Below are 12,966 nucleotides of genomic sequence, written 5' to 3'. Positions count from 1 at the left end.
CTTTCCTTGTTATCCTTGTCCGCTGTCTCTCCATCTTTTTATAAATCATCCTTTCTGACTCTTCCAGGTGAACATCTGTCTTTTTTTTTTTTAATTTCACAAGGGGTAGCCGTGTTAGTCCACTGCAACAAAATCAGACAAAAGTCTAGCGGCACATTAAAGACTAACAGCATTTATATCAGCATAAGCTTGTGTGAGTCTGAATTCACTTCATCAGATAATATAAAGCGTATGTTCGTATCTGCTGTGTGGTATAAGCCGTAGATGAACCGAGCTCTATCTCACAAAAGCTTATGCTGAAATATTTTGGGTGGGAAGCTGTGTTGGTCTGCCACAGAACAAGATATGAGTCCAGTAGAACCTAAATGACCGACGAGATTTTCCAGGGTTTAAGCTTTGGAGAGTCAAGCTTCCTTCATCGGATACAAGGGAGATCCCTGAGCCCTATCCTGGTCAGAAGGTGGGAGGGATATTGCAAAAAAGGGAGTGAGAAATTAATATAGAGGTACAATGCAAAATGTAATCAGCCTGATTAGAGCAGGGGAGGAAATGCAGAAAATTAGCTTCTGTAGTGAAATATGAGGGAGGGAAAGCAGCAAAGCATCGCCTGATCTCGTCAGATCTTGGAAGCTAAGCATGGTGGGTAGTTGGATCAGCAGACTCTCCACAACAGAACGAGGAGAGGAAGGATTCGCCACTCTCTTCTGCAAACTGAAATGCCTTTGCTTGGGAGGAACTGCCTGGCTGGATACATGCTATTATTCGTTCTGCATTTATGGCACATTAAAAATGATCATCCCTGCCTCATTTGGCTGTATGAGGTTGGAATATAGCAACATCTTGTGTACAAAGGAGATGAAAAGAAGGTCTTGCAGGGAGCAGCAAGCTGTAGCTGGACAGGACTGTAGGGGGAGTCTTTTTAAAGGGGCTTTTCCTCGTCTGTCTGTAGAATGCTGTTCTTAGGCCTTTCTTCTAGAACTCACACACATCCTCTCAACTATCAAGGCAGCTAATTTTATCTCTTCTCTTTTCTACCCAGTTTGTTAGTTCCATATAAAGCTTTTGTTACTGTTAATCAGTTTAGTGTCCTGACTGCTGCAGTCACTCTCTGTCAACATATACCACCATCTGGGTGCTGGGTAGCTACAGAACGAAGCTGCAAAATTTATCTCTTAAGTTGTTTGTGTGCATCTGTTCTATCTTATTTAGTACATTTTATCCTGTCCTTTCTCCAAGGAGCGAAGGGTAGTTCTGCATAGTTCTCCCTTCCCCATTTTAGCCTCACAAAAACCCTGCGATGTAGGTTAGGCCAAGAATGTTTGGCTCAAGGCCACCCAGCAAGATTCCATAGCAGAGTGGGAATCTGAACTCAGGGCACAGCAAGGAAAAGCATTTTTGGTGATGAAGCAAATACTGAATCCTGCACTTGACAGTAGATGCATGCCACCAGCTAGCTGCAAAGCAATGAGGCATTTCCTTATTCTTGGACTAGGCTTCTGGGAATAAGTCTTCAGCCCCACAGCAACCTGCTGGTTCTCCTACTGTTTGAGATTGCTGAGAAGTTACCCCAGGCTTCCAGGCTCAGGATCATATACTGACTCTCCCTTCTGTATCTTCTCTAGATTGTCGATGCCACTGTACCAGGCAAGAAAGTGTGGCTGGGAGAGACAAGTTCAGCCTATGGGGGTGGCGCTCCCCGACTGTCCAATACATACGTTGCTGGTTTTATGTAAGTATAGTGATATCTGTTTGCAAAAACATGATCTTCCTTCTTATTGAGGGGTCTCTCATCTGTCTGCTGCCCACATATGGACACTTTCCTTGGGCCAGACTGGAGAAGTTACTGTGCTCATTGAAACTTGAAAACATCCAACCAACCCAAGCAGCTATGGGGGAACTCACCCGTATCGTGTGGACAATCCATATGGCAAGCCCTAAAGGAAACAAAATAAATATCATTGTTTCTTTTATTAGCCTGAAGTTGTAATGTACAAGCAAGCAAGCTCCCAAGTTACACAGAACTTTCCTTCAGGTCGATGCTATTGAAGAGTTCTGTGTAACTCAGAATCTTGTACATGCTTGCACTTTTTGTTTAAACAAAAAGTTTTATGCGTGAATCACTATGGAAGTCTGAAATTCTGTTATAAATGACAAACCTTTGAAATAAGAGTTCTTTCTCCTCCCTACCAAAGCCTGAATACATTTTCCTTCAGTGCCCACCACAACGCCTCTCAGCTATAATTAAGTGCCAAAGTTAAAATACCAGGCTGCAATCCAGTATACAGTTTCCTGGGAACAAGTCCTAATGAATTCGGTGGAGTTTGTTTCTGAGAAGACCTGCTTAGGTCCGCTTCCTCTGTATAATTCATGAATATTCATTTCTCTGAATTTGCGGACTGATTCAAATGTAGCACTTGTGATATTTGTGTTGGCAAGTGTTTCTACCACATGCTCTGAAAAAGAAAAGCCCACATTCAACTTTGTCTAGAAGACATTCTTTCCCACCTTCTGATTGCTTAAGTTTTTTTTTTTTAAAGTTAAGGTTTGTCTCCAATTTTATTTGCAAGGTGGCTGGACAAACTAGGACTGTCTGCTAAGCTGGGCATCGATGTGGTGATGAGGCAGGTTTTCTTTGGAGCAGGAACGTACCATCTGGTGGATGCCAGCTTTGAACCTCTGCCAGTATGTATATAATAGTAATGTCCTTTTTTATTTTAAAAAAAAGTTTATATTTTTCTGTAGATACTTCCCTCTTTTACTCCGATGAGCTACAAATTGTGCATGATTTACCGCCACGCAGAACAACTTATAACTAGTGTCAGGGCTGGTACAAGAGTTTTTTGCACCCTTAGCTAGATGCTTTGGGTGCATGCCTTCCACCAGCCGCCCAGCCCAGGCATGCCCCAAGCTGCTGGCCAACCAGGCAACCTGGGCAGTGGCCCTGGGGCCAAGGAAGTTGTGGAGCTGCCTGCTTTTGCTGCCCTTGGCATTCCCAGCTCTGCAGTTGCCTAGGGCTGCCCATCGGGCAGGCCACCTCTGACTAGCTTTGTTGCTTGCCAGAGGATGTTGCCAAGGCCCTTAAGACTGCTGTAGGTCAAGCAAATGACTCAGCGGTAAGACAGCTTATCTGTTTCTTGGTGCTTCTGAAGTTGCAACCACAAAGCCTCAACAAGGAAATAAACAAAAAGAAAAAGCAAGCTAGAAAAATAAACAGGGTGAATTTTTGCTCTGTATGATGTGGAGTACTTTACTGCTCTGCAGCACTTTTATTCTACTTTTTAACAGTTTTATGAGCACTCCCATTCTTCCTTAATATAGCCAGAAAGGACACCGAACTAAGATTCTAAAAAAGGCTAAATAACAAATATTATTTATATCACTATTTTAAAGCTTGAAAAATGGGGTGGACATACCGGGGTGTAGCATCATTCATGGCCAGTAGCCAATATGTGCCCATCACATTCTGACAATCAAACTTCAGAAATAATAAGTGTGCTAACTGGGAGAATAGACTGTTTCCCAGTTCTTATAACATGCATTGGTATTTTAAAATAATAAACAATGGGTGATTCTGCACATGTTGGATAATGCACTTTCAATGCACTTTATCAATCGTTTGAAGTGGATTTTTTGTTCCGCACACAAAAAAATCAGTTTCAAATGATCTATAAAGAGGATTGGAAGTGCATTATCCAGTGTGTGCAGAATCACTCATCGTATATTCTGTCAATGAAAAACCGTTGCTTTCATGCATTTGTGTATGTGGCATGCCTTTTCCTGCCTATCTGTCAATAGGGTAAACAGGGTAGACATCAGGGTATTATATTTAAGATCTATATATATATTTCATGGAGAAATACATATTAAGTAATATATATTATGCTCTTCTCTCTTTCTAAAAATGCAATATAGGATTATTGGCTCTCTTTGCTGTACAAGAAACTGGTGGGCACCAAAGTCCTGGATGTCAGCCTGGGTGAAGACCACAGAAGGCTTCGAGTGTATCTTCATTGCACAAATGAGCACCAGTAAGGATTCGGGCCAGTGGCACTGTTCTCAATGAGAATAGAGAGATGGCGCCATCATAGGGGCTGCTGCTACCCAGAGTGGGAAGTGGCCAAGATAAGGGCTCTCGCGTTAGTGTGATTTGACGAGCTCTGCCGTTGATCTGGTCAGCAACTTGGGAAAGCTTGCATATGACACATGTGGTACAGTAGGAGCCCAATGAAGGAGGAGCAATTCAATCAGTAGGAACCAAGGTCACTCTTTGACCTCCCGCTTTTTAAATTGGGCACCATAAGTGTAAAATGCATTAGAAGACAAGACTCTCTGGAAAAGTCGATCATTCTAGGAAAAGTGGAAGGCACTAGGAAAAGAGGAAGACCCAGGGCTTTTCTTCAGCAGGAATGCGGTGGAACGGAGTTCCAGCACCTCTTGAAAATGGTCCCATGGCCGGTGGCCCCGCCCCCTGATCTCCAGACAGAGGGGAGTTTAGATTGCCCTCCGCGCTGCGGGGCCACCGGCCATGTGACCATTTTCGCCAAGGGTGATTTAAACTTTAACCTCCCCCTTGTTCCACCTGACCCAAAGTGACATCATTGTGCGGTCCTGAGTTCCACCACCTCTTTTCCCAGAAAAAAAGCCCTGGGAAGACCTAAAACAAGATGGCTTGACTCAATAAAAGAAGCCACATTCTCCAGTTTGTAAGATTTGAGCAAGTCTGTTAACTATAGGATATTTTGGAGGTCTTTTATTCATGGGGTCACCCTGACTTGAGGGCAGATAACACACACATGCAATATGAGTTTGGGAATCTTTTTTGCAGATGCCTGCACAGGCCAGGAGATAATAACTTTTGTTTATTGTGGTCGATGGAGCTGCCGATGATGTTAGAGCTAACGAAAGATCCATTCTGCGGGTATAGGATAAGTTGGCAGTGCACCAAAGGCTTTCTCCTACCTTGTAGCTCAAAGCCATAAAAATGTGGGATGTGTACATCTTCAGGAGGGAAGTGCTAGAGTCCATGCATACTGCATACACCAGTGCTAGAGTCCATGCATACACCAGTGAAAGATGGCTTCAAAGTATGGAGCAGGACTAGATGCAGAGCGTGGATAGGAGGGTAGAAGCAGTAAAGCTACAGCAGAACACGCCCTGTTTTCCAGTTTCATTTGGGAAATCCCCTGATCTCTTTATCTGCAGAAAAAAGTGAGCGGCTCCCTAGGGTTGCTAGAGCTACCCGTGGTTTGTAGTACAAGGGCACTGCCTTGTACTACTAATGTCGTGCCTATGGCCCATCATTTATTTTTTTAAAAATTGTATGTCACTTATAGCCCACCTTTCTCACTGAGACTCAAAACAGATCACATAGCGTGAGTACAGACATTTCAATAAACATGTAATAGGTATATATGTGCAAAGATTTAAAACCAGCAGAAATCCAATACGGAACCGAAGAAATGTTGAAACAGCATATGCAATTCCATGATGGACATAATTAAACAACATAGGAACTACCCAGTAGGATCACACTTGTGGCAATAGCGGTGAAGTCTGTGGTGCCCCCTTATCCCTTTACTGATGGATCTCTTGAGACCACTTACAGTACAGTACAGTCCTCCTATTTGGGTTAAAAGCCCTCTTGTATCATTCAGTTTGGCATAGTTTGCAGAAGGCTAGGAGAGTGGGAGCTTTCCCAGCCTCCTCAGGTAGACCCTATCATAAAGTGAGAGCCACCACAGAGAATGCCTGTGTACGGGCGGGTGTTGATTTTGCCCATGTGTAGGGTGGCACCTGCAGCAGAGCTGTTGTGGTGGAATATAAGGAGAGGAGCAGTTCTGTAGATACGACGGACTAACATATTGATGGCCAGCATGTGTAGAGCATTAACCTGCCTGTTGCACTTCCCGTGGGGTCTTCTCTGTCAGTAGAGACCAAACCAACAAATGTTAATGGTGCAGGGTGGGTGGAACCCCTTTGTCCCTAAGCATAGGTAAAGGTAAAGGTAGTCCCCTGTGCAAGCACCAAGTCATTACTGACCCATGGGGGGACCTTGCATCACAACGTTTTCTTGGCAGACTTTTTTACGGGGTGGTTTGCCATTGCCTTCCCCAGTCATCTACACTTTACCACCAGGAAACTGGGTACTCATTTTACCGACCTCAGAAGGATGGAAGACTGAGTCAACCTTGAGCCAGCTACCTGAACCCAGCTTCCACCGGGATCAAACTCAGGTTGTGAGCCGAGCTTGGGCTGCAGTACTGCAGCTTATCACTCTGCGCCACGGGGCTCCTCCTTTCCCTAAGTGTACCACTCTTGTATACTGTTACGATGAATGATAAAGTGGTCCTTAAGCGTACCACTGTATTATTCATCACAAGAGTATACAGCAGCCTGTCATTTCTATAGGGGCCCTCCCAGGGACACTATAGGGGCAGAGCTTAGGCTGGTGCAGCAGGTCAGGTGGAATGAGTTTTCCCACGACAGACAATTTACTTTGCTCTGTAGATCTCATTGGGAACCACTGAGAATCAAGGCAGCTCCTGGCCTGCATTTCTTCCCTCTGAGTTCCCTTTCTTGATACAGCGCTGTGGTATGACGGAAACAGGCATTATACTGATAGATGGCACACAGTTTTCCCCCAGTGTGAATAAATGCCTGTATATTGCAGTTCACTTGCTGTACATTTTCATTAATAAAGTGCTCATTGTTTCCTTTCCAGTCCAAAATACAGAGACGGTGACATCACCCTGTTTGCCTTAAACCTCTACAATAGCACCAAATACCTGCAGCTCCCCTCTTACCTCTCCAGCAAGCCGGTTGATGAATACCTTTTATTGCCTTATGGAAGAGAAAACATCCTTTCCAGGTAAGCAAGCTGACATTTCCTGTCCTTCTAAACAGTTCCAAATAGCATGACTAAGATCTGGGACACTTTTGCTGGGAAGGAGGATTCTTCGTTGCCCCAAAGATGGCTTTAAGAAATCTTTTTCAACATATTGATATGGCATATGACAGGGGGAAATGTAATTTAACTTTATAAAGCAGCTGCAGGGCCTCCCAATACGGATCGGGGCCACTTCACTGGGGCAGTGGGGAGTAACCCTTTCCACTGCATTGTTTCTCCAGGAGGAATTCCTGCATAGTAGGTGAAAAAGACAGACATTCGTATTGTAGTTGTATTTTTGCCCTGACTCTTCTAATAACTACTCATGAGTGAACAACACTGAGGGGGTTAACCCCTGCCGAACAATAGAAACAGCATCTGTAGTTTTAAGAAACGGATGCTATATCTGTTGCTATGCAACCACAACAGTATTGCAAATTGAAGCCTTGGATTCTGTCAGGAAAAGGTGAGGGGGCAGGGCTCTTTTGGCCTTTGAGAGAGGATTCATTGGGGTCATCAAGCCTCATTTCAAGGGGGAACGTGCAGGAATGCAGTTTCGGTAGTTCCCCAAAGAGGTCACATGACAGATGGCTCCACCCACCTGACTCTCAGCCATTTTGGGCCCATTTCGGATTGGGGACGAAATGGCCTGGATCAGTCCTCTGATGGGTGGTGGATCACTCTCCCGCTCAGCAGCGGCCTGATCCTGACCATTTTGGGCCCCTTTTCGACCATTTTCAGCCCCTTTTTGCCATTTTGGGCCCAATTTTGGCCCTGAATGGCCAGGATTGGGTCCAAAACAGCCAGGATAGGTGATGTCAGGAGGTGTGGCATATGCAAATCAGTTATGTAATGACACACTGCTGGTGATGTCAGGGGGCATGGCATATGCTAATGAGTTATGCTGATGAGTTCTGCTAATGAGTTCCTCCAGCTCTTTTTCTACGAAATGACCCCTGGGGGTCATGCCTGGCAACAATAATTGACCAACTTGATGCCACCTGACTTGCATGACTCACCCAGCCCCAGCAGCTTCTCTGCTGTTCAACAGCCACCATACAAAAGCCAGAGTTGTGTAATGGTTACAATTTCACATCAGTATCTGGAAGACCCAGGGTCAAATCCCAGCTTTCCATGGAACCTTGCTGGGTGATCTTGGGCCAGTCACACTCTCTCAGCCTAACCTACCAACTAACAGGATTGTTGTGAAGATAAAATTGGAAGAGAATGACATAGGCTGCTTTGGGTTCACATTGTGGAGAAAGGCAAGGTAAAAATGTAGTAAAATAATTTAGCTGAAGATGGGGGGCAACTGAAGGTAGATTGGTGGGTGGGGTGGGAAGGGGAGAAGAAAGCACGAAAAGGTGAGGATATGGGGGCTGCCAGGAGGAGGGAAAGAAGAAATAATGTAGGGAAGAGGAGGGGGGGCGGGAAGTGAGGTGCCACTTACAAGTTCTTGTGGGTTCCCCCTTGCATAGCTAGGCCTGGCCCAGCGGCCAGCACTGTGCTGACTAGCCAGACTTTTTCCAGGGAGATGCTGCCAGTGGTAGAGAAGGAAGGAAAACTGAAAGTTAGGGGGGAGATAAAGTTAACTTGTCTGGTGGGTGGTAAGGAGAGAAGGAGACAGGAAAAGGGGAGAGATTGTGGGGGCTTTCAGGAAGAGAAAGAACTGGGGGGATGAACCCCCCCACACACAAGTCACTGGAGGTCCCCTGATTGTTATTATATAACATAATTGCTTTCAGTAGGCTTAGAAAGGCAGACATGCGCAGGATTGCATTGTTAATCACTTTTTAAAAAAAACACAGTAATGCAGTTAATGGACAAGTCTATCTATCTGCCCTATTCATTTATTTCTATATCCACAGTCATACTGCATAATAAAATTTCAAACTACAAGCAGCTGCTAAGCTTCCAGGAAAAGTGCCCAGTCATGCTTCTTGACTTTTTACCCAAGGATTTTTATTACCCCATATGAAAAACGTGCTGTAAACAGATACTGTTCTCCCACTTCCTAGTTGATATGTTCAAAGCTGTTATCTTTATAGTGGAATATTTTTTTGTTCCATTTCCTAGGGAAATGACTTGGTTCAAGACTTAAAATTTTCCCTGCCAGTTCTTTGATGCAAGTAAGAATTCTCCGAAGTTGCAGCATCTGGCTGTTGCTGAGTTGTATCTGACCAATCCAAAGTTTTTAAGGACTTCTGTTTAGCTGGGGGAGGGGGGTGGGAATTGCAGAGAGGAAGGAAGCAGACCATTTAGCCAAGTGTTGTACCATTTCACGACTTGGTGAAGCTGATTTTCTACAGTTGCTGCCTCTGTTCTCCTTCCTCCGTACTCCACTCTTGCCTGTTTTTGGAGACTACTCTCACGTGACTTGAAAGTGATTGTTCCCTGCTACTGTGTACTTTGTTTGATTGGGTCCACCTCTCAACTAGCCATGTGGAATACTCACCATAGCCAATTAACAGTGTCCATCAAATTTTAACATCCCGATTCAGCTATCTGGAAACTCCTGGATTATCTTTTTCCTTGATAGGAGCATTGCAAATGCAGCTGACAGCCATTCTTGTTTCAAAAGGCTTACAGTGTGAAGGTAAAAACCTACCTATTGGCCAATATGCTGTTTTGCATAACAAATTCCTATCTTCTGCATAGATGATGTTCAGATAAATAGCTAGAGAGAAGTTAAAGACAATTTAAGCAGAATGCAAAGAATTGGAAATTGCTTCTTTTGTTCTGTTCTAATGGAATCCTGAAATGTCAGTGCTGAAAATTTCATGCTCTGGAGATGAGTTATATTTCATAATGAAGATAGTTTCAGGTGGGTATCCATGTTGGCCTGCAGTAGAAGACCAAGATTGGAGTCCAATAGCACCTTCAAAACCAACAGTACTTCTAGGGTATGAGCTTTCAAGAGTCAAAGCTCTTGGAAAGCTTATACTTTGGAAATCTTGTTGGTTTTGAAGGTGATACTGGATTCCAATCATGCATTTCCTGTGCAAAATTTTTCACGGTGGCTGGTAAAATCTGCAACGAAATTATGCACATGGAACCTACAGTTTAGTCAATTTTCTTTTTAAAAGTTAAATTTTTGTACAATGGAATTCTGGGCAACATTTTCTGCGTTCTTTATCGTTCAGATTTGTGCTGGTCTTTGACCGAATAAATTGAGTAATTGAATCATGCATTTCGGTATGATTTATTATTCTGTGCTTACAAACTAGCATCTAAAATGTTCATTGTTTCCCCTTGCAGGTCTGTTCAGCTGAATGGTCACGTCCTAAAAATGTTGGATAATGAAACGTTACCAGCACTCAGGGAGAATCCTCTTAGCCCAGGAACCAGCCTCGGACTGCCAGCTTTTTCATACGGATTTTTTGTAATCAAAAACGCCAAAGCTATGGCTTGCATTTAGCAGCCGGATGCACATTCCTAGAATCCCGTTGAAGGTCATATTCCTGTGAGAACTTCTCCTGAACAGTCCTGCTCCAAATGTGCAGAAACCAAGGGCTTATTATGAGTTCAGCAGGCTGGGATCTGACCGAGGTTTGGCATCTTTCATCTCTCTGGTTTGTAATGGTTCACTCGGCGGCACTTTATTGCCCCTGCTGTTGTCCACAGGGATCCCGGTCAGAGTCATTGAGATCCAGAGTTGTGTCACAGTCTGCATTTCGGACAAGGATCTGGGAGATCTGGGTTCAGACCCCACTTGGTCGTGAAGCTCGTTGAGTGATCTTGGGCCAGTCACACTCTGTCATCCTTACCTACCTCACAGGGTTGTTTTGAGGAGAAAATGAATATGGGAGAGGAACATATACCACCCTGAACTCCTTGGAAGAAGAGTGGGGAAGTACTAGATAGATATGCACAATCAGGAACTTGTCATGGGGCAAGCTATGGCATGGGTGGCATAAGTGGACTAAGAGAAAGTTAAGGGCAAAGAGACGAGATAGTCAAGTCCTGGGAAGGCATAGTAAGACAAAGCCCGACCTTGTAACACCTCACCCACCTTCAGTTGTGATATAAAGGCTCAGGGATCTCTATTCCTACTCATCTCTGAAGAAGGGAGCTCTGACTCTCAAAAGCTTACGCTCTGAAAATCTTGTTGCTCTCTCAGGTGCCACTGGACTCAAATCCTGCTGTTCTACTGCAGGCCAACACGGCTACCCACCTAAACTATTCTGTTGTTCTGGTCTGCAAGCAGGTTTTTTTGAAATCTCAGACAGAAATTGTAATCTGTGGTGTAACTTGCTGCTGATGTTTGCCCTTGCTCCTATTCACCTGAAGAGGGGAACGATTCTAGCTTGGATGAATTCTACAGAAATAATGGTGGACTTGAAATGACACATGATTTTTACACATTTTATTTAAAAAGGGACAACAGGGTAAGGAACAAGCATGATTAAGCCAAAGCAGTCCCTTTGGCATCCTTTCAGGCTCTCTGCCTCTCGCAGTCTAGTCCCTCCTTTTTGCAAGCAAAAACCCACCAAGTGTTCTCAAAACATCCCTTTGATATTTCGACTTGCAGCTCAGCAAGACTCCAGTAGAACAAGGTTGGCTCTCACTAACGAGCGTCCCGACCTTAACCGCTTCACAGATATCTGTTCTTCAGAAACACAGACACAGTTCACCAGGTTCAATTAAGCAGAATAAGTCTGTCAGAGTTCAAACTGGGTCTCTCCTAAGGCCTGGAACAGCTAGAAAAGCATGGCTGCCACAGGTTCATGCCACTAACAAGAAGCCTGAAACAGGAGTTCCAATAGGCTCTTCCTGCTTCCTTCTACAGGAGCTACTAGTAGGCTAAAGAAGTCATTCATCTCAGTTGAATTTTCATACCAAGGTAGGAAAGGGGACAAGAAACTTCCTGATATGCTCTTGCAGACATTGGCTTTCATGTGTACCGAACACGTTGACCTGCTGAATGCATGCAACAGAGACATCATCCATGCCGGCACTCATGCTGATCGCCACCAGTTCAAACGGACGAGCAGGATCAAGCATGGGAAGAGTAGAAACAGTCACACAAAACAAAGAGTCGCTTCTTACCCCAATGGCAACGAGTACTTCCTTGACCCTTTCCAAATAGCAACCAAAACAAAAAAATCGTGACGACCTAACAGATTCAATAATAATTACTTTCACAAGCCAATTATTACAGTATTTCAGCATGCATATTATAATTTAGTATTCAAGAAAACCAATTGCACACACACACACACACACACACACACACACACACACACAACCTTGCCACGGCAGCTGCAACGTGCAGTACAATAAAATGAATTCATACCGGGGTTTTTTTACATAAAGTGCAAATGCCAGTTCCAATATTTATACAGCACTCATTGCATAATTAAAGTGCAAATGCTACAATGATTATAATTCATAGAGCACAATTGGTTACTGTTTCTTTTGTGACTCTCTCTTTTGCTGGACCCTTTCCAAATAGCAGCAGCTTCTGGGAACCTTCTGGGATTTCCCCAACTGCAGCTCCTTTTGCTACATTGGAGGTTGCCCAGGTGACAAGTGTGTGGGGGAGCGAAGGAGATCCCGGAGTAGGCCAGGTCATCTGAGGAACTGCTTGAACCTAGACGAGGAAGGTGGCATGGTATAATCCAATTTTGTCAGAAGTTAAATATAGTTGGTACTTGGATGGGGGACCACCAAGGAAGACTCTACAGAGGAAGGCAATGGCAAACCACCACAGCTTCTCACTTGCCTTGAAAGTCTCTTGCTGGAGTAGCCATAAGTCAGTTCCAACTTGATAGCACATACGTACATAGCCAAGGATCATCTGAGGTTGGCCTTCTCCATGTGTCAACATTATATGAGCATAAGAGAGAAGACCTCTGGAGATAGCCTACAGAACTCCCTCCCTCCATAGATTCAGTAGGCCCTGTCATTACTGGCCTTCTGGAGACTGTTAGTTTCCTGAGGGCCTTAAAGGGGGCTAACCTACCTTCCCCAAGTGTGTTTGCATGCCAGGGTTTTATTTTGTGGTTTTGTCATGTTTGGGTTTTAGTACTGCTGGGAACTAAATGTAACAGGGAATTCCTGCCACTGCTTGTTGTTGC

The 12,966-nt window shown here is 44.3% G+C and overlaps 1 protein-coding gene across 1 annotated transcript in view; it reads left to right on the top strand.

Annotated features, from left to right (window-relative positions):
• The window catches only part of HPSE (heparanase), a 34,781-nt gene extending 22,676 nt beyond the window's left edge, over nucleotides 1–12,105 (top strand). Inside the window, exons 8-12 of the mRNA XM_054989874.1 lie at nucleotides 1,623–1,729; nucleotides 2,568–2,682; nucleotides 3,913–4,028; nucleotides 6,722–6,868; nucleotides 10,145–12,105. Coding sequence (XP_054845849.1) covers nucleotides 1,623–1,729; nucleotides 2,568–2,682; nucleotides 3,913–4,028; nucleotides 6,722–6,868; nucleotides 10,145–10,304 — 645 coding nt within the window. The 3' untranslated portion in view covers nucleotides 10,305–12,105. The remainder of the gene's footprint in view (nucleotides 1–1,622; nucleotides 1,730–2,567; nucleotides 2,683–3,912; nucleotides 4,029–6,721; nucleotides 6,869–10,144) is intronic.
• Nucleotides 12,106–12,966: the final 861 nt, after the last annotated feature.

This window comes from Eublepharis macularius, chromosome 10, assembly GCF_028583425.1.
Source record: "Eublepharis macularius isolate TG4126 chromosome 10, MPM_Emac_v1.0, whole genome shotgun sequence".
Lineage (NCBI taxonomy): Eukaryota > Metazoa > Chordata > Lepidosauria > Squamata > Eublepharidae > Eublepharis > Eublepharis macularius.
The sequence above is the reverse complement of the archived record's forward strand: the minus strand, read 5'-3'. Positions and strand labels throughout refer to the sequence as shown.